General features: G+C 39.4%; 1 protein-coding gene across 1 annotated transcript in view; it reads right to left on the reverse strand.

Moving 5' to 3' along the window:
- The window catches only part of SDC2 (syndecan 2), a 64462-nt gene that overhangs the window by 4735 nt on the left and 33435 nt on the right, over positions 1-26292 (reverse strand). The window contains exons 2-3 of the mRNA XM_085303179.1: positions 8105-8216; positions 356-489 (exon numbers count right to left, since the gene is read on the reverse strand). Of these exons, the coding sequence (XP_085159305.1) occupies positions 356-489; positions 8105-8216 (246 nt within the window). The remainder of the gene's footprint in view (positions 1-355; positions 490-8104; positions 8217-26292) is intronic.

The raw sequence follows: 26292 nt of genomic DNA on the forward strand, positions 1-26292 counted from the left end.
GTTGTATTAAAAAAAAAAGTACATCACTGCATGTTGAGGCAAAGACAGCAGAAGTCGTTAATCTAAACTGAAGAATAGCAAGAATGAATGCAAGACAGGCTGGAGCTTCAGCTCACATTCAATCATGAGAAATTGTGTTTTGCTGTTTACGTAACTCCTTTTGTGCATGTGAAATCCAGACTTCACTACCCAGTCTTTCTACTGGGAATGAAAGTGTCTGAGCAACTCTGCATTCATTTAACCGGCTGTTATAGCATTAAGTTTTTTTTTTTTTTCATAGATATAAATCATTTAACGCCAGATCAACAACAGGGCACAGCAGAACCATTTTAAATGTACTGCTCTATCCCCGCACCTTTGTTTGTGCTGGCATCTTAGTCTGCATTTTCATTGTGGTCATCTCAGTTCTCGACACATCACTAGTTGTTGGTATCTTTGGAAGCGTTCTGGATGTTTTTATCACTGCATTGTCCTCATCTTCTTCAGCACCTGAAGACAAAAAGGTTGACATGTCATTGAAGTGCAAAATTCTTCTGGAGCTATTTTATCTTTTTATTATAACATTGTTGTAGGAGTGCTCGCACAGCCCTTCTTTGGCAAATGGCCTAGATAATCACACCTAGTAAGATGAAAGTAAGAGTGCAAATTGTATGCCCTAAACTGTCAGGAGGATTTTTTCTAACTGATTATATTGAAGAGGAAGATGACCATCAGCTGGTTTAAGCAGCAGCCAGGAAATTACAAAGATGCTTCTGAAATGAAAAATGAATCAAACTAAAAGAAGTATAAAAGAAATACGAAAATCTGTAACAAGGAGAGAGATTCTGGAATGGAAACAGCAGCAGTCAGGGCTGGCATAACCCAGTCAGGAGGGGCCCCGCAGCATCAGGGTTTTGCCTTGGCCCAGCAGTGCAGCCTCTGTGGGGTGCCACGGGCCACCACATGCAGCTCGCCCATAGAGAGCATGGGCCCACGGAGGAGACCTGTGCTCCTGTGCGCAGGGACACCCTGGGGGCTCGCTCGCCAGTGTCCAGGGAGGTGTGAGACGGCACAGAGCGGTGCACCCACATCCTCCCCGGAGCGTGTGCAGTAGGAGGTCCCACACGCTCAGACGAGGGGTGCCTGCGACCCCCAAGGCCTACAAGAGGGATGCGTGCGTGCATGTTAGCCCATGAGCTCACTCGTGTTGAACTTGCTGAGATTAGTTACAGGAGTTTAGAAATGTGTAGTTCTATATTACCATTTTTAAGTGGCTAGTATTGTGCTTTTCTGTTGTATGGCTAAGACTGATACTGAACAATGTAGTTCAATGATTGCCTGTTAATTACGTATCATTAATAAAATCAGTAAACTGCTGCAGTCCTGATTTGTTTTAAATGMTGTGAACTGAGCAGTTTTTCCCTGCAACACACTGCTTCAACAACAATAACAGAAAAATCTCTTCTACCTGTTTATAGCAAACCTATTTTGCCTCTATACATAAAAAGACAAGTAGTTGCTATCAGCTACATCTATAGAAAGACTGCTATTACTTTATGCTTCGGTCACTAGGAATTAATCTCTTTTTTAAACTGCATATAATTCAAAAGCCTTTTTCTTTTGAAATAAAGGGTAAAGGGACAGAAAATTCCCTAAAGATGACCTTAAATTTAATTTCCTCCACAGTCAAAGCCCTCCTATGACGGCTCCTTTAGAATAAGATAATGGATATGACTAATAAATATCCTTTACTGATATTAGAGGGAACGTGAGGCAGACAATAGATTAAATTATTGCAAGGGCTGAAAGAGGAAAAGAATAGATCTATTGAACCATTCCTCAGGAATCTCAGTATCTGTTCTGCTCATTACAGACAGTGGTTACCCAATAACCATGTCTAGCAAATATGCATGTAATTCCTATCAAATAAAAATATAGCTTCTTACAACAGAATAATGTGACTCAGTCATTCCAAAATGACTTTTAACTTATTTTTTCATAAAAATAAAACAGGCTGAAAACCTAAATGTAATAGCAAAATCTGGAACTTATGATTAAGAATTATATACATCTGGCTTTGAAATAAAGTGTTAAGACAATAATTAAGATGACTTTTGTACTATAGAAAAGCTCATTTGGAAGAATTAAGAAGGTAGTATATTAAAGCTACTAATCCTGAATAATACTGGAAAAGTCTTAAATACTAAAATTACATGGAACCTTACATAATAAAGACCTCACACAACATGAATTCAGATATCTTGTTGAAATACTACTCAAAGATTGAAAAACAACATCCTGCTTCAAAACATAGATGGGGAAAGGCATCCAGCAGGAAAATTTTCCTGGCCATGCCTCAATATTTTTCKTTGAGAAACATGGGCCCAGTGGATGGCTCAACTTACTTTAGCTTCCAAAGTTCCTCCAAGTTAGATCAGACGTTCAGAGTCAAGGAAATTAAAACTGAAAATTAGAACAGAAACCTGATAAAATACTCTTTGAGAGTACTTTATTTTTTTCTTTCTACAGAATGATAAAACCTATTTAACCACAACTGATCCTCAAATCCTTAAATGCCACCTCCACTTCAGGCAATAGTTGTGTCTGCCATATAAACCACTTTTTGTACTCAAAAAAAGGAAAATTACTTGAGAAAAAAACCCCATATTTTTCTATGTTTTATGCTGAAATAGGCAAGATACAATGGGACCTTCACAGCAATGTAAGGTGAGGATGTGGGTACTCTCCTAAAAATAGGGATCCAAAATAAGACATATCTATTTCCTTCTCTACATAATATAAAATACTATAAATCTTCCATCTTTCACAAAATACTGCTGCACAAACAAATCTGGACTCTGGTCTCTGCTGCAGGAACTTTTTCTACATTTTGCATCACAGATTCATTGAATATTTGTGAACAGCACTAAAGCTAGGACCAGAGCTGAGACCAGAATTTGGGACTCTCAGCATCCTATTAGCTGTCTACACTCAGTCTCCCCATGCTTATTCCTCTGCCTCTTCCCATGAATCTTGCACTCCTGAGTAATATAGTCTGTACAGAAGAAACAGATATGGCCTCATCCCAGCCTGTTGCTTGGAACATTCTTCCAGACAGTGAGAGTTATAGGTCTGAACCCCTGGCTAAAGAGGATACAAATCTCAAGTCTCAATATCTGGGTGACTAATGTAACCCTTGGACTGGTCACTGGATTTTCAGCAAACATACCCAACTCCTCTTCCATACTGCTTCAGAGTAGGTCTGATAACCTGAAGAACACTGAGGCACCTATCATTTAGATGTGCCTAAGATATCTGCTCAGACAAATCACTACAGCTACTGCTTCTAAATAATTTCATCTAGACAGGTTTCTGCTTAGTGTGAAATAGATCTAATAGCAGGAAGACATTTCCCTTCCTAAAAGGGCAGGCATCTTCTCAGAATTGTCCATAAATAGGACTGATGGATCAGAGGAAGTTCTCTAGCTCTCTCTATAACATAGCAATAGGATTTTACATAGTATCACATTCTCTGCAAGATGAAATCAAAACCAAAAAACCTTGTGTCCAAAGTGTAAGAGGAAAGATAGAAGTTCTACCGTGTAGTATGGACATAGTTTCTAACTAGGTTGTTAGGAAGAATACTAGGTAATAGTCAAGAGTTCACTTTATCCTTTTGAAAATGTTACATTTTTTTAGAAGGCTTCTGAAACTGGCCAGCTTGGCTGATGTTGCTGGGTGCTAACTGTCTCCGTTCTCTCTAGAAATAGATACTTCCCTCTTAGGGAGAATACCACAAGAACCCTTCAGGAATTGGGTTCGTATCCATCTTAGAGATAAAGAGTTGAGAGTGCTTAACCATCATATATTTGGTTTTTTATCTGCTGCAGTTTCTTCAGGATGCCTATATGTTACCTTCACGGAAGTCAAAATTACTATAGATTGTGCTGCACCATTGGAAATACCTAGTGCATCCCTCAATGATGTGTCTTAGCATCAGCTATCCCCTGAATAACAGGAACACAAATTCTTCTTCACAGTCTTGCTGCCTGAGGAAACTTGTCAACAAGTCAAGACTGTGTGCCAGTTTAAATAACTGTACACTAACTACACTAACTACAAAGACAATTTAAGTTTACACTATCAACTATGGTGGTAGTTAGCACTCTTACTTGCAAGGCAGCTAGTGAATAACTCTTTCTGCCAAACAAATCCAATCATTTTGCCCTATGTTTTGTGTTTGGCCTCATGTTTGTTTGCTATTGCATATCTCACTCTAGGAGAAGTGCCACCGCAAGAAAGCCTGTCATAAGGTGGGCACTTATTCAGCATCTCTTTCATACCTTCCATCTCTAATCCTCAGTGACATGTACCAGAACGTGCTAGATATTTTCAGCTCTCTTACCCTCATTCCCACCAAAAGCTGCCAACCCAACTCTTAAGTCAGCATAGTGTTAGACAACCAGGGATAATATTGTGAACATAATACTAATGCCCTATCAGAGAACAAGGGCTGAAAGGAACGAGGACTGTGCAAGCAAGTTGTCTCTCTTGACATTCTCACCTAAGGAAAAAAAATCCTTGAAGAAATAAATAAAAGGATGTGCCCTAACTATACTTAAGTATAGGATTATTTCCAACACAATAAAAACAGGATTAAGGTAGGTTTTGATGTTAAAGGAGTTGGAGAACTAGGCAGTCATACCATGAAGCATGGTTGGGGCTGGCACAGCAAGTGGACAGAGGAAGCCCTCTGCTCCAAGCCAGTCTGAAAGGCACACATGACTGAGGCTTTGGGAAGCAGAGAAATTAATACTTGCTGGGCTGCCTGCATGGAAAGCTAATGAAGAGAGCTGGTGTCCCCCATGCCAAGACTGGCAGTGCGCACTCCCACCATGCCTGGAGCACMGAGGTCCATGACAGCAGCTGCACCAGGAGCAACATTCAGCACCGTGGAGAGCGCCGGAGCCTGGCCCCAGAGCCAGCCACCATCAGCAACCAGTGGCTCCCCGGCAGGGCCCAGGCATTCCTCCTCCTSCCCCCCAAATCCTGCACTGTGCTGCCTCTGAGCATCAAAACACCCTTTCTGCTACAGGACATGACTTTGGTTTCTGGTTAGGCCAGGGGATTTGCTTTTGCATTTCTTGGAGTTCTCCCCTTGTCATCATTTTCCTCAGATTTCTCTGCTTCCAATCAAGACATCAGTCTAAACCAATTTTCTAACCAAGATGCTTCTGAGCTTAGGCTCCAGCTGACTGAGAAATAGTTGGTTTTGGGAATAGAAAAAGAGGAAGGAAAATCTTCASTGGATTCTGATATTTATTGCATAGACTTGTCTACCAGGAATAATTTAAGATCCAAGAACTGGATACATTTCCAAGGATCTTGTACACAAATCAAGTGGAGATGGTGCCTTTGCTGAACGTAAGAGCAGTCATGCTGCTTAGTGGTTACTTCCCAGGTACCTGCAAGACCAGGGGTCCATTAAGATCTTTTATGCCAGGGGAAAAAAATAAAATAGTTAGTTATAAAGGTATTTCAAGTTGCCTATAGATAGGAAAACTTATGCTAACTCTTCTGTTGTGCTATATACAAACTTCTWCACTAAAAGTAGTGATGACATGGAGCCTGGAGTCTCTGCAGAGATAAAGGTCATTAGAAGGAAAAAAAATGGACTAATAAATTCACTGCAGCCTTTCTGCTGTTGATACAGAACAATCAGGAAGCAGGAATGGCTTCTTTGAAAATTGTTCACCAAAAAATTCTGACTGAACACTTGTATCGGTAGATGAATGTATATGAAGGATAAAGACTATGAAAGAAAAGAACGGGGAGGGAGCAGAACACCACTACCTTTTTTGATCTTGGAAAAAGCCCTTCGCCAATTTTTAGCTTGAAATTTGTCATGTTTTCAGTGACATTTGTCCATGTTAATGCTACTTGCAAATCTGCAAGGGCATTAATGGTGGTCCTGACAATTCGTGTTTATCTCCATAGGCCTGGTGCAGCTAACAACTTTCATACCAAGGAAGGGAGTCTGCATGTTGTCATCTTGGATCTGTTTGCTTGGAATAGAATTAAATAGCAAGAAAACCACTCTTTAGTGAGAAGTCTCTTCCAGCCAGAAACACTCCATTCCTGAGCATCAAGTAGAGACAGAGACATTCAACATAGTATGAGAGAAAAAAATATCACTGCTACATGTGAAGGACATCTTCTGGCTCATAAAATGGAGAGAGCAGTAAATGTATCTCATCTCATCCTGACAGATAAATTTTGTGAGGATGAGTATGGAGGAAGGGGGTGGCAATTTTCTTACCTCTAGAAATCTGTTCTCAGGAGAATAAAACTGAGTTCACAGATTGGTCAGAAGATTATTTGATGTTGGACTCCTTCCATTGTTCAAAAAGATTAGATTTTGGTACTGTCACGGGAGCCTCTCTTTAGAGGGGCATACAAGGAACCTCAGTCTACAATAAGAATTATTGCAGAAAAGGAAGAGAGGTTGCCAGAGGTAACATGAGGGTGCCAGAGCACACAATTTCCTTAGTGCATGTTAGATACTCAAACTTCCATCCAGGGCTCATGGCTGAGCRTATGGAAAGAGAGAGGAGGAAGCCATGATGTTACTATTGGTCTAAAGGTATTTCTTTATCCTTGTGGTTCCACTTCTACCACTGAGATGGGCTAAGAAAGACGGATGCCAGTTCTTGTATAATCCTTTCCACTTAAAAGAATGGCTGCATTCTGAGCAATTACTAGAGAGTATTACAGAGAGTATTAGAGAAAGGCAATTTCTGAAGAGGGAGAAAAAAAAAAGAAAACAGATCTCTTTCTGTACCTCTCTTTATTGTCAGCCTGTCTCCTTTCACCAACTTTTGAAGACATGACAGAACAAGACACTGACTAAAAGGGCAGTTTTCACAGAGATCAGAATTTTCCTTGGACAGTGCTGAGAACTGGATCAAATTACTGAACTGTTAATTTAGTCTTTTCTTCATGTGAAACATCCCTCAGAGAAGTCCACAGCAAAGGGGTCCAGTCAAGCCACTGATAACACTGACATGTYAAATTCACCCTGCAGAGAACTCTAAAATGCAAGGTGTCCCTCAGGTGCCAGTGCCCAATGGGGTTCTTGGATTCTGTCCAGCAGAATCAGATATCCACAGAATCAAATTTAAGATACTTTTCTTAGATTAGGAAATAGATTATTTTAAGATACTTTTGAATCTTTGCAAAAAGGAAAAGCTAAAATCCATACAAGAAAGCTCAGTCATGGCTTTCAAGAGTAACAAAGCCAAGGCTCTGCAAGAAGGGCTTATACTTAAAAATTCACAAGTAGCTATAAACATCAAAAGACAGAKTACAAAAAGTGCAATAACAAATAAACAGCACACTTGGAAGATAAATGGGATTTCCACACCACTCAGGAAATACTAACAACAGTAAGGAAATTTCTCTTTCAAAACTACAATAAAATCTCATATTTAACTTCTAATGATTGTAGTCTCGCAGCTATTCTAGACGACATTCCACAAAGAGGCTGTCAGAGAAACGATTGGTGAGGTTTCACTGACAGCTTTTTGAAAAATTATGAGCTAGCTACAAGCCTCTAATGAATGTTTAAATTTGAGAACTCAGTACGTTATGTTTATGAATTTCTTTATCTTTATTTAAAAGTATAACAACAGCAGAGAAATCRACACTGACAATATTTATCTGAACTTGAATGTATAAAAGAGAAGAGATTGCTGTTGCAATGTTTTCATAAAGACTGCTAAATTAGAATTATGCCACGAGAGAAGTAAGCCTTCTATAATCCTTATTTCTAAACTCTAGGGAGAGCTGCACAGAAACAAGGAAGGGCGTCAGAAAGAAAATAACTGGGAGCAGGAGGGAAAGAGTGAAATGATGCAACTAAGGAGTAAGAGAAAAGAGCAGAAAGCTAGTATCTAAAAGCCAGTCTGCAGAGGTGCTCAGCCGTCTGTAAATGCAGAGCCAAGTATTCCAGATTCTCACCAGAAGAATCACCTCCAACTCATAAGGGAAAACTGCAGAGATTTTCCTCACATTTTTAAATTACTTCTTACACTTTTTAAAATCAAATTGTGACATGTTGTCTCACCTGAACCTGACCCAGAAGAATAATCATCATCATCAATTGGATAGACGCCTGATGCTTCTTCAACAGAGCTGTTGTCAAGGTATAAATCTTTATCAGAGGTCAAATCTGCTCTCTGGAAAACAGATAAGAGTGAATGGTTAAAAAGATAATGGTTCTCCAGTCTAGCAGTCTCTTAATTTTCACTCTTATTTCAGAAGTTAATGTTGGCACACTGAACAGTTTATAGTCTCAGTTTATGCAACACATTTGTCTAAGGTGCTAAAGAATTTTGTAAAAAATATAGCATTAAGAAAAAAAAAATCAATCTACACAATGAAAACTCAGAAACCACCCAATATGCAGGAAGCAAAGCCATTTCAAATCACGCTTCATCTCATTAAACGCATGAATGAATAAATAGGATTTGCAATATACTCTGAAGAGCTTTTGTAACAAGAAAGAATCAACTCTCAAGACTGAAACCCTTCTGTCAAGATATCAAATATACAAATCTAAGGACTACCATCTGAAGTCAGTCATTTGATCTCAAACGGGAGGCAATATGAGCACATATCAAAAACCATCTTTGATGTACATCAGGCCAAACCTTAGTAAGCTCTTTGTACGTCACAATGAACAACTGGGACTATAGATTACCAATGTTTAAAAGACAACACTGTTGATTAAAGATCGTGGCATTTCCAGCTGGATCAGAAAGCATGCCTCTAAAATTATGCTTAGACAAGATGCTACAATTCCTAAATTAATGTTCCTCTCTCAAAATTTAGCTGTAGCCTCAGTAAGCTAGAAAGTTTGCTTCTTGTGCCCTCCATCACCATTTTTATGTCCAAAAGTATTCCCCCACAGAAGATAGTTTCTGCTAAAATGAGCTGATAATAGAACAGGGTATCAGCAATTATTTTAGGTTGACTAAACACTTCASGCTTTGAAAGACTAGRAACTATCTTTCTCCATAGCAACTTGTGCTTTCTCTACACAGCATAAGCAACTTATGGGAGCCATGTATCTTTGATTTCTTCATAATAGAAGCTATTAATAGGGGCAGGTGTTTTCATTTACCAGCATTTCTGTGAAGGTCTGTTTGCCATGACTTGTTAAAAAAATGGAAAAGTGTGCCAATTGTAAATGGAGCTTTAAGTCAAAGGGCAGCACTATGCCAAAATGTGTCTACTGAATTCAATACAATCTCCAGAACCTCCTGCTCCACTCTGAGTCCCAAAGTTTCTCATTTGTGGTTACTTTTTACTACAATACATTGATTGGCTGTTTTATTTTACAGAACATTTGTTATTGCTTTCCTAAAGCGGCACTGAACTGTGGAGGGGGTAACACTTCTGTGCAAAGACGCAAACTTGATTTTCTAAGGTATTTTTTTTCCCCCAGAGGTCCTAAAAAATTTGACGACATTTGCATTTGTGACCTTTTTTTTTTTTTTTTTAAGTAGACTTTTGGTAACTGATTGCTCTTGCAACCTTCTAGAGTTCCTGTTGGCTGTCTCTATAGCAGAAAATCATTCTTCAGTTTGATTTAAAATACAAAAATCATCTTCTCAAGAAAAGCAGATCATCCTGATTAACAAATATATTTTAGAAGAGACTTTTGCACTAGAGATACCTAACATTTTTCTGAACAGCTCTGAACTAAAGTAGCATTATTCTACTTTTCTTCTAAAGAGGAAAAGAAAGAGAAGTCTGCTCTTGGTACTGCAACTTTTACCTGTGGAATATGTTGAAAAGAACCCCTGTTTATAGTGGAGGAAACTGTCTTTTTTTTTTTTTTCTTTTTTTTTTTTTTAAGACAAGTTAATGAAAATCTTGCTTTCAGCTGCTGTTTCTGGTTCACATGGTTTGCCTGAGACTGGCAGTAGACCAAAGCAGAAATTCAAGATGATGGTCTGGCCACCACTTAATTCCTTTGCAAGATGTCCCCAAAGGAAACACTGAAGTGGCTTGGTAGGTGGTTGGTATTGTAATTAAGACTCAGTGGAGACTGTTTCCTTGTAGGAAAACAACTCCCTTTCACAAGACAAATATCCTGCTATTGATCAGATTGCAACAATGGAACAGGCAGCTTCACCCTGTTTTAATTTCAGCTGCAATCATGATACAAAATAGCCCACTCCTCAATATCAGGAAGGAAAAAAATGAAACACATTTAAAAGGAAGTGCAGGTGGCTGCCAATGAGTATAGACAAGGCATACAATATTCAAAAGGTATCAGAGGCAGGAAATATTACCAGAAGCAAACAACTGGCAAAAATGTTTAAGATATACCTGTAGAACTTACAGAACAAGAGAAATTACCAGTAGAATTTGACATGTTCATAGAATAGCAACAGCTGAGAAACAGTCCAAGTTTGCAAACAAGTGTTAGAGGATGAAAAATAGTTTGTATGAGAACGGCAGCATCACAAATCTGTGGCTGGAATTTCTAGCATTGAAGAAAAATATGAATTTACCAATCAATTTATTCCCTAGGCCATTTCTCAGTTCTGTCTATATCAGAAGCAAAAACACTYTTCCCTCTCACCAAAAGAACCCAAAACAATGTTTTGTTGCTTCTTCCAAACTCACAGAATCAGAGAAGACTACAGTGATTCCTGTCAGTTCTTCTAAAGTTTCAGTTTTTGGAAGACATTCAAGTAGCTACCCAGCCCAAACCAAGCTTCAAGTGCCTAGTCAGTCAGGCTCCCCACCGTTCACATTCACTCCCTTTCTTTCAGTGAATTATGGCATACTGGCTGCCAAAAGCTTTCATTTCTAGCTATGCTGAAATGTTCTCAAGATTTAAACCAGCTGAAAATAGAGGACAGAAATGGACAAAAAGCTTGGGTAGCTTTCAGCAGCAAATTTAGCTTCCATTGTATTTTATTCTGGGGATGCAAGGGACACAATATTAAACACATTGTTTAGTATCTAGTATTATGGATGGCACAACTACATCAGAATGAGAAAACTATTCCCTACAGAAACAGTCTTACAAATCTAATGTTATGTTTATTATACTAGGAACTATATGGGCTCAGTGAACCCCAAATACATTCAGATTAGACATCCAGCTCCATCTGATGAACATGTCCTACAGCTTCTCTGGACAGAGAGCATCTTCCTTCAGCCACTGTTTCCAGTACAAATATTTCTTATTTAGCAGAACTTGGGCAAAACACGAGCCCACTCTCAAACACAAAGAAACATGCCTTGACTTAAAAACCCACGGACATTTGCACAGACATTGCACTGTTCCCAGATGACTCTCTGGGAAAGCTGGCTAGTAGAACTGGGATAGGAGCACCCACTATACACCCACAGCTTGTATCTCCTCTCCTGGTTGCTCAAAAGCACATAGCTGCCTCAGTCCCCTGGAAATTATAATTTACTTAAGTTAAAAAAAAAAGTTAACAAAAACAGCACAGCCATTAAAAATAATTCTGTGATGATTAAACTTAGAAAAATCAGAGCCAGCTAATGAAAATAGAAGAATATTTCATGGTACTTAGGTGAGTATCAAGCACTGAAGCTGTGCTTTGCAATTTTATGCCACACAAGAATGCATTTGATTTAATATTTGCTCTAGCAATGTTTTCTAGCTTGTCAGTTGGGAATCCATGGGGGCCCATGGACAACTTCCAAGGTATCCACAAAAGGTAAGTAGGAAAAACAAGTCTACTGCCAGAAAGCTTGTATAAAGGTCTACACTACCATTTTAAAATGTTTAGGAGGGAAAAAGAAAACTTTGCAAACTCTAGCTCCCTAAGTCTTTTTTTAGTTTAGTTATTAACCAACGGGACTATTTCCCTTGGTTAACAATTGAAATGATGGTCCTCATGTTATTTTGATATAACAGCATTATTTTCAGATCTATTAAAATGGCAGGAACACCAGGCAAGGATGTCTCTGTTATCAGTCCTTTAATCTGGCCCTGAAGCCACAAAAACTGCTCATTACCTCTTGACAGAGATCGCATTCCCATCCATCATTGTTACCCCACTTASGTTTTTATTCCAAGAATATAATGCTGCAAAATCCTGTGACCTAGATACTTCACATACTACATGCCAATGATCACTGATTCCTGTCTGGTTATTGACTACACTGGCATAAATCTAAATCTCATGGATGTACTGTAGTTTAGCAATCATTAAGTACAAGCTAAAAGGTATTCCCATACATGCTGAATTTGAAACTCTCCAAGTCTTTATTCCATTCAAGCTTACATTTTTAATGATTTGTAATATAATAAACTCTGATCATCCAGGTCATATATAATAAACTCTGTTTGACACAAAATGAGAGAAAGGAAAAGGAAACTCAAATCCTTTTTGTGATTCATCATCTCGTGACAGACATAAATCATTGATCAAAATTAGGATGGCAAAAACTTTGAGAACAAGATCTTCAGACAATAGGAAGTCTGGGAAAGGATGGAGCACTTCATAAAAAATCATAATTAAAAAACACATCTTGTAACAGCCATTTTGTTGCTACAGTCAATCCTCCCATAAGCTTTAGTCTTTCTCCTAAATCATCCCCAGATATTAATGCCATTTGCATGTAGCCAAGAAGGCTGATGTGAGAAGAAGTGGAGAAGAAAGAGCAGGAAGTAATATGTACCATGCATGTAATGATTGTTTAAAACTCAAATGGAATAGCGATGAGTAACCGACATATGGAAGGAAACATTTTATTACTTACAGATGCACTCAAATTTCGGCTCTCTGCCTTTTTTGGTATGTCTATGGGACACAGAATTTGAGGTTTGCAGCAGAGTTATTAATGGTACATTGCTGCTCTTTTTCCCCAGCTGGAACTCTTTTATATGTAACTCGTTTAGAATGCACAGAACCAGAGACTAATATTTTTAAAGTGATGTTATATCAGAAATCTCTAAGCCAGAAGGCTCTAAAAATTTGCAAGCATTACAGCTGTTGATTAGTCAGAGATCTTATATGTAAGAAAGAGAAAGGAAAACAGATTTTCTTCTTCTATTAACAGATACTGCTGTTCTATTAGTGCTTGTAAAAAAGCATGTTTGGCTGGTGATTTTGAGTCCATGAAAGTGATGTTTTGTTCATATAAACTACATTTTGGGAAAGTTAATCCTTGAGTATGTTCCTCTAAAGTCCAAGAGGCATTGCAGAGATTCCCACAGAAGACTGGAGAAAAGGCAGTTGTGAGAGTGAGAAACTGYTTATTTCGAGGCCGGCAGAAGGGATGATGATCTGCCACCAAATTAGAGCTAGGCCTAGCAGTCCTCAGTCACAGCACTGTAGATCCTAAAGCCAAGAGACGTCCTGCTAATACTGTTCACAGTTTCATTGCCTTCCCTCATCTTACCAGGAAAGCTATTTCACTGGTGAGACTGTCTCCTTAGGAGTTCACTAAACTTGATCACCTTCAACAGACTGAGTCTCATGATTTTCTACAAAAAAATTCCTGAAGTGCAGAGCCTGAAAATCAGATTTACATCACAAAGCATTAGGTTTTGTCCAGGTGAATATGCTGCCCAGAGAGGACACTCCATCTGAACTTTTCCATTACAACAATTGTTCCCAGGGATGAGCTTCTGCTGGCCCTGACGGAGCTTTTCAGTCTCCTTCAGTTTGTGGATCTCTAAACTGTTTGCAGGTGCCCTGAGAAAAACATGTAATTTGGAAGGACGATTTCCTGTTATTACTCTTCAAGGGAGGTTTCCCACTAGATTTTGATTATAGGTGCCTTTCTTGCCTTTCATTGATAGGTACATAACTGAGAACAGAAGAAAAGGGAAGGAAACAATCAGTYCCTACTACTTCTCTCAAGTTTGTGGTGGCCACTTCTAAACACTTGCAGGCTGAATGCTGCCTGACAAAACCTACCTCTTTGCAGTGAGCTGACCACAGTGGTGCCTTTAGCAGTAGTGGTGGAAGGCACAGTGGAAGGCTCTTGTGGGATTTTTTTTTTTGAAAAAGATGTTAATAATTGGCAAAGTAAATTAACTGCATTACTCTAAGGACTCCTCTGTTTTTTCCTTGGAGAAGTACTACTGTCTGCACTATTGTGATGTTAGTGGAGTGGATAACAGCCACAGGAAAGCTGCTCTATCTAATAGTCTGGATAATTGTAATCACAGTAAAAATATTCTTCCCATGACAACAGGCACAAGATTGAATTTTGCTAGTCTTACAGCAATAGTTTCATACAGAAGCTAACATCTGCATTGCTCATTTCCCCTGAATCATTTCTGACATAGTTACTATTCCCTAGTTTTACCTCATAACTGCATAAAACCCTTTAAACATTCTCCAAGGCTTATTGACTTTCAGTGCCAGTCCTACTACTTATCCGTATACACAATGTGAAAAACAGTCTTGTGATGGGAACTGCCTGTACTGAATATATTACAACCACCGCTTCCCCCAACATTGTTTTTGGCCAATTAAATGCCAAATTTGGATTTCAGTGACTAACCACACAGAGCTCATTTCAAAAGGTATCTTTAAAAATCTTAGAGGATATTTGCTGGCCTTCTTCAGGTAGGAGTGAAACAATAAGTCAGCTTTGTACAAGCATCCATACTAAAATAGTAACCTTGGTATTTGCCTGTGGCAATGTGCACGCTGCCCTGGTGCTGACAGCAGCGTGGCAGGCTAAAGCCTTGTCTGGTGGAGTGCAGAGTTACTATAATGTCTGGAGTACACGCCAGAAAGATTATTCACGCTCCTCATATCTCATGTAGAAGAACTTCCTGATGCTGCACAAAACTATAGCTTTAGGCCTCGAATCTCTCATGACAGATAAAGAAAAGATTTGACCGTTTGTGGCTGCTGAGGAAAAGCGTAGAGCTCAAAATAAACACAAGTACTGAAAACTGCTTCTACCGCAGCTAGCGTACAGCAATACAGGAGGCTACTGAAAGAGCTGATTTATTGAGATCATCTAATGTCGAAGACAAGAGTCGAAAATATGCTTGGTTTTAAGATGCACACAGTCTGTTATGCAGGCTAATTACCAAAACAGAGGCATATTTAACAGCGACAGAATTAATAAAAACACTCTCACTGGTGTCAGACATTTCAGCAGCCTCATAGCTCACACTAAAGAAAATATACCACATGCTCAGTGCTTACAGGGAAATATTCAAAGTCAAAGAGTACCCCAGGGTTAGGAGACAAAAAGCCACCACAAAGTGAGCTGCTGTTCACTTATAGATATACACCAGAGTAATTACTGTGCTGTAATTGATAGACTTAAGTTCACACTCTAACAAAGTCACAAAAACTTGTGTGTCTGCTTCCTGACAGTCATCTGCGCCTTTAGAACTATTCCCCAATGTGTAATTGCATGGTATACATATGCATTATGTGATAGCAGAACTTAAAACAATAACAAGAGAACTTGTTCAAGCTTACTTGAAAATGGATTTCTTCCCATTATAAAAGTTTTAAGATCTGTATAGTGGGTCTTTGGCCTGCTTTCAGTTTTGGAGCCAAGACTTGTCCTGTCTTGAGGAGAAAGACAAAATAAAAAATCCTTTAAAGTTCTGACCTGTTTGAGGTAAATTCTAACAGAAAAAGCTACTGTCTTTCCACTTCATTTCAAAGTTTGATTTCCTGTTGTGCGTCACTCATCATCACACACACGTGTGTGTCTATTAATCTAATCCCTCATCCAAAAACTATGTTGCCCAGGGAGACACAGAGGTTGCGGTATGAAGATCCAAGGCAGAGAAAAACAAACACTGCAGCAACAGGAGGTAATTTTTCTATTCTTACACACAAATACCAACAAATCTGATTTGTGACAAAGGTCAGACCAAAAAACTTGCTCCATTCTCTCCAAATGCCACAGATATTTAGGAGATGAATAATAAGAGAGCCCCACTAGTTACCAGATGTGCCTCCTAGGCCATCCAACTAGGTTCTAGCCCACATGAAGTGGTATTAAAGAGCCACTAGTTGAGCAAGACGGTAGGTGGATCTGCCCAAAAAGATGCCTTATCTCCTGCCCTGCAGGAGATACCTCCATCTTCACAGGCACTTGCAGTTATGGAACAGCAAACCCCAACTTGGTACACACAAACTACCAGCATTACAGTCTATGAAAACACAATATTTTATCTTCTTTCTACAGCAATGAGAGTATTGTTCTGCAGACTGATGTTCTACAGCAGCTTATCCCAAAGGCCCACACTCTGGAGGTGACTAAAACCAGTCAGTCCTTCCCTAGACCAGCAGATGGGGAGCTGCGGGGGAAATGTAGATCTGATCACCTTCCCCAGGCTACAAGTTAAAACCAGTGACCCTCCTCATCCAATAACCACATAGATCTACTCCGACCCACCAAGGTTGCTTAGGAAGGATACAGGGGTAAGGCAAATCAGATATTCAAACTCAAACAAACGGGGCTGCTGTGCTGTTTACGTGAAACACCTGATTGCACATTCTTCCACATTCCCTGACTCTGCACTGACAGGCCTTTCTCTTCGTACCTGTATCCTAAAATTGAGCACTACAGTCTAGTTGCCTCCTTCATCTTGAATACCTCAAGGCTGCTTAATAGCCAGGGTACCCAGTAATTCTAGTATTCCACATAAAAGCAAATATTTAATATTAAAGTTTCTCTGGGGATCCCAAAATTAAAGCACTTAAAGCCCTTGCAGCTTTCACGCCAAGGCATCAATCACGGCAAAGAACAGTTTATTCTTCAACTCTGCCTTTGACGTAGGCACAGTAGAACAGGGAAACTACTTCAGATGGGCTACAGCTGAATCAGCTTCCAAAGAGCTACTCTAGACTGAAATACTAAAAGGCAATGGGCAGGCAAACCAGCATCAGAAGCCAACCAGCCAGACAGCAATATGCATCATAGACTGATTTACCTCAGTCAGCATAGCAATTTTCTGCATGTTTTTTGAAAGGCACCRATCAGTTTCACCAAAAATAGGATCAAAAACTTGTACTGTAGTCACAAAATTGTTGTAGTCACAGCTCAAAAATGCTAATCATTTTTTTAAGAACACATCACTCCATGTGCAGGCACGTTAAATTTAAGGCATGGCTGTGACCAAGAAGCTAAATGTTTTCATTTTAAAATGCTGAATGAAGAGGTTAGCACGTCTTTAATTGCCAGCCAACACCAACAACAGATGCAGGTAACTCTGCTCTACAGGTCATAACTATGCATACCTGCCTCAGTCAATGCTTTTCAATCTAACGTGCACCAGCTTCTCCGCGCACACCTCCCCTCTCCTTTTATGCTTTACCGATCCTTTTTTCTAATCAATCAGAAGAACTAACACATATATTTTCCTCCCTCCTCTTGAGAACAGCAATGAATGATTAAAGCTGCCAGGGTAACCTCTTTGGCATGCATGCCAATAACTCCCCACCTAATAGCCTTTCCTCTGCCTCACTGCCCTGGCCCACTGGTGATTACTAAAATCCCTTGAAGTGGTCAAATTGCAGGGCAGCCCCCATGGAAACCTATTTGGAACTGTTCAAGCTCATACCAGAGAATGATGTTTTTAATACAGATTGTTCTTTTTAAAGCCTTACAAAAGCAGCTGTAATCAGTCGTAGTGGGAGCACTGCAAATCTCCACCAGTTTCAAAAGCCCATATTGATTTCTTTCCAGTCCATGACTTCAACAAAATAACCCCATGTGAGGAACCCAGAATCAACTAACATGAAACCATTTAAATTAAGATATTTTTGCAATTAGTAATAATAATTTGCAATAAATTATCTCAATCAATTATATTTCTTTAGCATAAAGAGGAAAATTACATATGAAACAAATATATTGAACTAATATTGAACACCAATTAAGTATCACGATCCTCTGTTAAAGTTTCATATGGCAGCCTAAATTTGTCAAAGGTAGCAGGGAATCACGCTTCTAGTTTAAGAGTAAGCATTTCCAATACTTGAATATGGCAAAAAAAGAAAGAAAATCTGTTCTTCAGTACACATACTCTTTGAACAATAAGGTCCACAAATTCTTTAGTGGACACTTCTGTCTGCCATCTGCAGTCAGCAGAGTCTGGTAACCTCCCACTAGAGCTCCTAGCAGGCAAAAAACATCCACTGGAAGATCTGAAATCTATCTGATCTTTCCAAAATTGTGTTACCGCAGTGATATGCTGAAGGACATCCCCCCCACCAACGCATACAACATACTTGGGAAGATGGTCATAATCTGCCCTAAATAAAGAGTGATCCTAGGTCCTCAAGAATAGGCATGATTGTTGGTGATAATACAATCATATTCCACATTCCTTAGATTCTTACTCAAAGAAAGTAAAGCTTGTGTAAGCTTTAAGTATGCTTAATGAAGCAGTTTTGTGTTACGACTCACAGTTTTATTAGAATAAGATACACAGGCTGTGTCTTCAACATGTGATTCATTTCTCACCCTTTAAGCAAGTAGCTTAAAAAACAAACAAACAGAAATCCCATGCAAATTATCATTTTTATACTACTTCAGGGTGCTGACACACTTCTGCTCAAAAATAACACTAAAGATTTAAAATGTTACTTGAGCTAGGGCTCAATGCGAGCTTTGCATTAGCTAGTAGAACACGTAGTACATGCTGATTTTCTCCTAGAGTCCATGAGAATGATCATGACTTCGTTCAGCCAGGTAACTACTTTGAACTTTTCTGGTGGTGTCTGGAAGCACAGAACTAGGTGATCAGCTTGTTCTGTGGCAGAAAAAGCTACTGGGAGATCAAAAACTGGTTTAAGTTAGGCCAAAAGCCACAATCTCTGCAGCCAAAAAGATAAAAGGTATCACTGTTACTTTTTCTGGTTGGTCTGTCTTCCGAGAGAGATACAGAAAGCATAGGAAGCATGGAGAGATTAGGTACATCCTTGTGGGATACTGCTTCAGATTCCCAAGTAGTAAGAAAACAAAGATGATTTTCTTGCTGTTACCAGGTGCCAACGAGTCTAATATTAACTTGTCCCGCTAGTCTCCGAGATTAAGTTGTTGGATTCTGCACTCTGATCCCATTTTACCTAACTGAATTTCTGCTACAAAGGCTTGGTGTTCATATTCCCTTTGACGCACGCAAAGATAAGAAATGAGTTTACTTCAGACGGGATAAAATATCACTCTAATAACATCAATAAAAACAGTTGAGGGAAATCAGAGATACGGCAGCTTGTACAGGCCATACAGCTTTGAGCACAGTCTTTTGTCTGGTATGCTGACCTTCAGGCACAACTCCTCTTCTGCAAAGGGAGAGAAGGAAACAGTCCATCACTGATACAAGTCTGCTTCAGCCGAAGACGACAGACGGTGAGGTTATCGCATCTGGCCTGGGCTGAAAGAGGACACGGCGTCCTGGAGCACTAGCACGGCTCCCAGTCAGTTGGGGTTGGCTAAGAAAGAGGCTTCTTGCCTCCCACTCCCCCTCCTTGACCTCCTTGGCCACCATGTTTCCTGCGGCTTGCAGGGCAGCAGCAGACTGGGAAAAGGAACCAACAGCACAATTTCTTCTGAAGTCAAACATAGCTCTGGGTTATATTTGGAAATTAGGCAGCTGTACCAAGCAGACTTGCTAATAGAGAAGTTGAACTGTATTGATGAGTTTCTCCAACTCAGATGTCTAGCTGACCCCTTATCAACCACAGAACGACAGAAATTAAGGGGAGTTACTCCGGTGACAGCTTATGTACCTGCTCTAAGACATTTCCAGGCATGGTAAAAATTAAGATGGATTCACATTCCTAGCAAGAATAATCTATCCCATGTCTGCTCTTAAAAACACAGATAAATCTAAAGCATCAGACTGAGATGGCATAGTGTAAGGTACATTAAAATAAAAGTTATTCCATGAGCAGTGGAATGAATGACACCTGATTTCTTACCAAGGTTCCCCTCACCACGGGAGCTCCAGCTCCCCTGTGCCCATTTCTCCTATGCTATTCCCTCCCTATGAACTTGCACATGGAGGCATCAGAACATGACCAGGAAATTCTAAAGATGAATATATAGGAATTTCTCAAAGTAAAAGTTTCAACTGCAATTACATAGAGGGACCACCTTTCAAATAGTTTGTCACAAATTTTTGTTTTAAAGCATGATCAAGAAAGCTGCTGCTTTAACTGAAGGGTTAGTGAACTAATAACAGAATTTTTTCCATGACTGGCTACCATTAAGGAACACTGGGTCAAATGAGCTTATTCATACTGATTATCATCATCTGATGTTTTAAAAATACTACTACTTAAAAGATACTAACAGAACAAAAAGAATCCCATTCACTCTTTGAAATAATAAAGGTGGGAATAAATTATGCTTTATTTGATAAATTGATTTTCCTTTATTTAAGGAAAGCAAGCCAGGTAAATTGTTGACAGCTTTTTTGACAGTCATGGATCTGCATGAACAGTAAAATACAATAAATATTCTTAATTGTATCAAATTTGTGTTAATAAAGACTAAAAACAACTCTCTCCTCTAAACATCCATATTTTAAATCAGAGTTCTGCTGAAGGGAATAAAGATTTCAGTAGTTCTACAGCCAAACTCTGAATCCTCATAAAAGTGTCTCGGCACCATCAACACAAGGTAAGCAGCACTCTACAGTCCACACTACCTGATCAATGGTCTAAAGCTCTTAAAAATCCGTATGCCTACAAAACCTCCTGAAGCTGTTATACATTGAGGATTTCACGGTATTATTGACCCAAGCAGCCTCTTTATCCTCAGTAAGTTATTTTAAGCAACTTCCTGCCAGCAACGAAGTCTCTTTGTTAGACTTTGTCCATATTATTGCTAAAGTATTGCTTACAACACAGCAGAAAAGGTATTAAGGGAGGGATTAAGCAGAAACCAGATCACTGTGCTACTCTTAGGAATCTGGCTAACCACCTAAGCAGCCACCTGCTCAGGAACCAATTTTCTATGTATAGGCAACATGAATGCACAATAGAAGAAGCAGACCAAATCCACATATCTTCTTTGCTACACTATTTAATCTACAGACTTTTTTTTTTTGCCTTTTGGGCTATTTTTAATTTATATATTGTAGAGAAGCAGAAGCAACAGCTAGCAAATGCATTTACTCACTTAGCAAGAGAATACTTCAAATGGACTGGGAAGTGAGGAAGGGAAAAGGAATACAATTTCTTGTATTTCAAACTCAGAAAACAAACATTATGCTTTATTCTTAAATCTCTTGTTGGATAAAGGTTTCCCATTTGAAGAACATACTTCTGTGGAAAAGCAAACCTCAACCTGACACAGATCAGCACATGTCATAAAGCAATCTCATAAGCCTTCTACAGGCTTGCGCCTAGAGTGTCACCTCGAGGTGATACCAAGTGCTAGCATAGTATTCTTCCTTGAGTTGTAACCTATAAATAGGCACAATCAAGCAGCCTAGGCTCCTAGTCTATGCTTATCTAGTCTAAGCATGCGCTAAGAGCTTCCCTCTCTCTCCTCCCATCCCAAATTAGCAAGGCACATCCATGCTTCTTCCACCTTCCTACCTGTCAAAAATATTTACACAGTGTTTCTACTTGGGGAAGCAACTCTGGGCTCTAGATTGTGATCAAAGTGTGATCAAATGAATATTCTTCCCACGTGTCTGCCCACCGGCCCCCTGCTGGGGGTTACACCCCACAGCCAASACCGCCGAGCAGGACATGTCTCCACATGCCATGGCTGCAGCTTGCACATGGCCGTAGCAACGCAGATGGAAACCAACAGCACTTCATAGCATGGGATAATCAAGTAAATTATCACGGCTGAGGAGCACTGCCTGCTCTGTGACAGCAATGTCCTCCTGCAAACATAGGGGTGGGGAAATGCCTGCAAAAAGAACAGCCGCAGTTGCCATGGCTTATTCTGCTTATTAGGCAGTGTGCTGTCTACAAAACCCCACCCTTTTACTTAGAAGTTTCAGATCCGGAAGGCTCGTGTGGCCAGTGACCCTACTACTTCTTGCTGTCATCAAAACTGCATAAGACTTAGCTTGTTTTTATCAAAGGGCATATTTAAAAACGTACTCAGTTGACAGCCTCGCCTACGCAGGCACAGAGAGCTTTAGATTTGCTACCAACTTCTGCACCAGACTTGATAACTAGACTCTCAGCTGTGGGCCAAGACACACAGAGGAAGCTGTGCACGGAGAAGGGCAACAGAAAGATTTAAAGTAAGTTAAATTGTGTCCACAAAGTCTCTGCTAGTGACATTTTCTTTCAGGATTTTAGATAGACTTCCGTATTTTCTCATTAAATTTGTATCTTGCTGAGTGAATGGAAAGAACAAGTATCTTCTAACTCAGTAAAGCTTGATAAAGTACCAGAAAAGCATCTTTTTGGTAACGTTTCAAGGAAGCAACTAATTCAGCACTGGCATCTTTCTGCTACTTAACATAGTTAAGTGCTGGCAAAATAGTGGACATAATGGTTAAGCAACCAGTCAGTCTTGGGTTACTTTAGATACAGCATGAATGCATTCCAATTATCTGCACCTTCTTTTCTTTCCAACAATCCTGTTTCAAAAATATAGCACATAATCTGCTCCTAATAGCTGTCAAACAAACGGGCAAGTTCTCTAAAGGATTCATTGTAGGTATGTCCAAAGCAATTGTACTTTACAAGGCTATCCCTAGGTAAATAACAGAAATTTAATTCAAAACACGGGTTTCTCTCCGCAAGCAACAAAAAAGCTGCCACACGGACGGCATTAGAAAGCTTCTTAGCGCCTGTTTCTGTTTGCTCCAGTAAAAGGGTCACTTAACACTTTGAAATGGAACCAACAGTAAGGGGTTTCATTAGCCTAAGTGTTAAGGGTGTCAGCTATTTAACAGACCTGGCTTCACGCAAACCTGTCCCCTCCTCTGGAGTCTGAAAAGTTAAAAAAAAAAAAAAAAATGAGGACAAACAGTACAGAAATAAAGACTGCTTGGAGAGGCTGTCTAGCAAGATATTTAGATCTGACCAAGCAAGACAACACAGAACAGTTTTGCACAGACACAGTATCACCAGTACACCCGCTTAGGTATATCTGAGAGAATAAAACAGCCCAGGTATCATTTCAAATCAAAGCAACGCAATGCAAAGTACCATATTTTAACATATACATCCAGCATCTCCAGCTAGATAAAAACCCACACGTATAACTGGAAACTACAGCAATAAAAAGAAACTAGCACCTATTACTAGAAACTGTAGAGGACAGTAATTTTCCATCATACAGTAATACTGTATTTAAGTTAGTCTCAAATTAGACATCTCAACTTTCATCAAGAATAAATTTCCTCACAGAGCAAGTTTTCAAATCAAGTTTTTAATAACCAGATCAAACCTTGTTGAGAAATACAACAATCGTGAAAATAATAAAAATGGAGTGTATTTGGGGGAAGTCAACTGCAACAAGGCAATTGTARTAAGTTCTATCATGGCAAGCAGCATTTGTTTATTCACACTGAACAGATACAGGAGATCAGAAAGATACTTTCATATGTCATTTTCAAGGATAACAACTGAATGAAGACAGAAGATAATCGACAAGCATTTGAGAATTGAATAAGCGAAGAATTTTTTGCTGAAAACAACCGATGTTAGTAGCTGAGTCTTTTCTTACCAGTCACTCAGTTCATTCGACTTCTTAATTACACAGTAAACAACGATGCTTCGACAGAAGAATGGAAAAGTCACAGGCCTTTCCCTAAAGCAGACTCATCAACTCAATTCATTTTTTTAGAAAAAAAGAAATGCGTCCACACTGAACTCATCCTATAAAAATTCATGACACTAGTCCGATGAGATACATAGCTGCACTCCACTTGCAGAAAAGTTGGCTTGTCAAAATAAACTGACACCCTAAGAGCTTGCACTGCTGAGACTGTTCATTTAACAGACAGAGAGAGCGCTATCCCCTCCAGAGAATAAGGCCCTCGTTCAACTCCTGGCAGTGATTTTCTTTTCTCTATTAATTACGTGTGCGCACACATACATGCACGCTGCAATCCCCAGGGGTAACGTGTGATGGTCTCAGAGAACAGATTACTGGTTTATGGCTCAGATACAGAAGGTTATGTAACCAAAAAGCTTAACAAGCTTCTATTTCATTTTTTTTAAATTAGTTTGAAGGGGAAAAAATGAACGGTTATGAGGAAGAACACTAAAAAATGACATAAATCCAAAAAAGAATGCAGGAGAAAACAAGCTGCAGTATAAAGCTTCAGTTTTCAATTAACAGAGTGAGGCAAGAGTCATAAGACTCTTTCGACAGTCCCATCTGCTCAGACTCTCCTAAGTCGGTTGTGAACTAAGAACTTGCTCTTTATTTTCTGCCTAAATACAAATTTCTTTAGATTGTTTACAATTTTGAAAAGAAAGAAAAGGCAATGTTCTGCAAGTCTAATACACTTCCCAGCTTGAAATCTGCTATGAAAGCTATTTCTGTTTCYAACACAGACCATGAAACAGTAGGGGAAAAGGTTAGATGTAGTCAATCTGCTAGGGAAACTAATGTTACGGGAGCCACCTGTCACCCTGGCAGAGCGAGGGCAGAGACCGCCGCTAGCAGCACCCCAGGGCAGCGGTGACCAGCTTTAGACAGGCAGCAAAATGACACTGAGATCCCAACACGATCCCCTGGGCAAACCACGGCCTGCCTTTACAACACAGACAAATAATTTTTTCTCCTCATTTCTCTCCTACTAGAGCTGTTTTGAAGTCATATACGATTTACATTCACAATGAAAACCTCATTTTGCCGTTAGAAAGCTGATGAGAATTTTCCAGCTAACGGTTCCCATACACCCACGCGCGGGAAGTCAACTTCTCCTAACCCAGTTTATGTTGGCTGTGCAGCAAGTCTAGCACGCAGCCCAACAAATCAGTCCCAATTTTTAGAAAACCCATTTTGTGGAGATGAAAAGGGGTTCCACTATTCCACTCTTTGTGCTTATTGCAGCTGCAATTCAAAGGTAACCAGAAAAAAGGGAAGCGTTTTGGTTTGTAACAGCCAAGTGCAGTTCTTCAGTATCTGTTACATAAATATCTCAGCAAAGTATAAAAGCGTCACTTAGAATTTGATCTCGGCACTTATAATCTATATGCTAATGGCACAGGCTGCAATAGTATTGCTTTTTTTTWAAAAAAAATTCAAGGTTAAAGCAAACAAAGGGGTAAATCTAAGACACTTCATATAATTTCTCTACCTTTTACTACCTTTGGAAATAGACTTCACATCCCATTACTGATTCACAATCAGCCCTATCATCATCATCATCTCTGAACTTGTCTTAAGGGAAACTCACATTCATCAAATGAGTCACTAAGAGGGGCAATTTTCTCATTCTCTTCCAAACTCACTCCCCAGAACATGCAGCCGAAGGCTTCCATTTTACTGGGGTATGTTGTCAGTTGAGACATTACACAGTACTGAAGGAGCCAGATGGGTTAAATGGACATCTGCCTTTCTAGTCTGCTAAAAGACTGGTTTAATACCAAGTAGTGTTTAAATAGTAAAACTGTCTGCAATTGCTGCTCTATAATCTGTGAGTAATCAATCAATCTTGAAGCTGAACTTTCATTATTGCTTCTCTGCAAGCAGCTGGAAAAATTTCCAGGGCACACATTCCCTTTTTATACTCTAACACCATAGATGAATTAAATGCAGATTCACTTTGCATTCACAGTAATCCCAGCAAACACCAAGTCTCAGGGTTACATTTTCAAAGCAAAGCATTGAAGATACCATGAAACCCCCAGTTATGACAGCTATTTACCATGTGTATTTATAATTAGTATATTCAAAAGGGAAATAACATTAGGATTGCAAAGGAAAACAGAGTATTTTCTCAGAGGTCTCATCCTCCCTCCTTTTAAAACTTTAGCCCTTCAGAACAGAATGCAGAATAAAGCTGTGGTCTCCTGCTGTCTACAGAGCTAGGCTGCTCAAGCTTGAAGCAATCCCATGCAATTGCATGGGATTCAAAATCTTTTTCAGACTTGTTGCTTGATGTTCTAATGACTGGACTGTCACGTTCTGGATTCAAAGGCTTTCTTTGTATTTCTTTTCTTTTAACAACCTAATCTGTGTTGACATGTTTTTGTTAAGATGTAAATGTCTCTCATTCTCAGAGCTATAGAGACATTTTTTGTCCCTGTTAGCAAAAGCTACACATACAAGCAGTTAAAGTCTGTGCTGAAGAAAGCAAGAGGAGTTTTCCCTTAAGTGGGT

Source organism: Rhea americana, unplaced genomic scaffold (assembly GCF_003343005.1).
Source record: "Rhea americana isolate MKP2758 unplaced genomic scaffold, rheAme1 scaffold_0, whole genome shotgun sequence".
NCBI lineage: Eukaryota > Metazoa > Chordata > Aves > Rheiformes > Rheidae > Rhea > Rhea americana.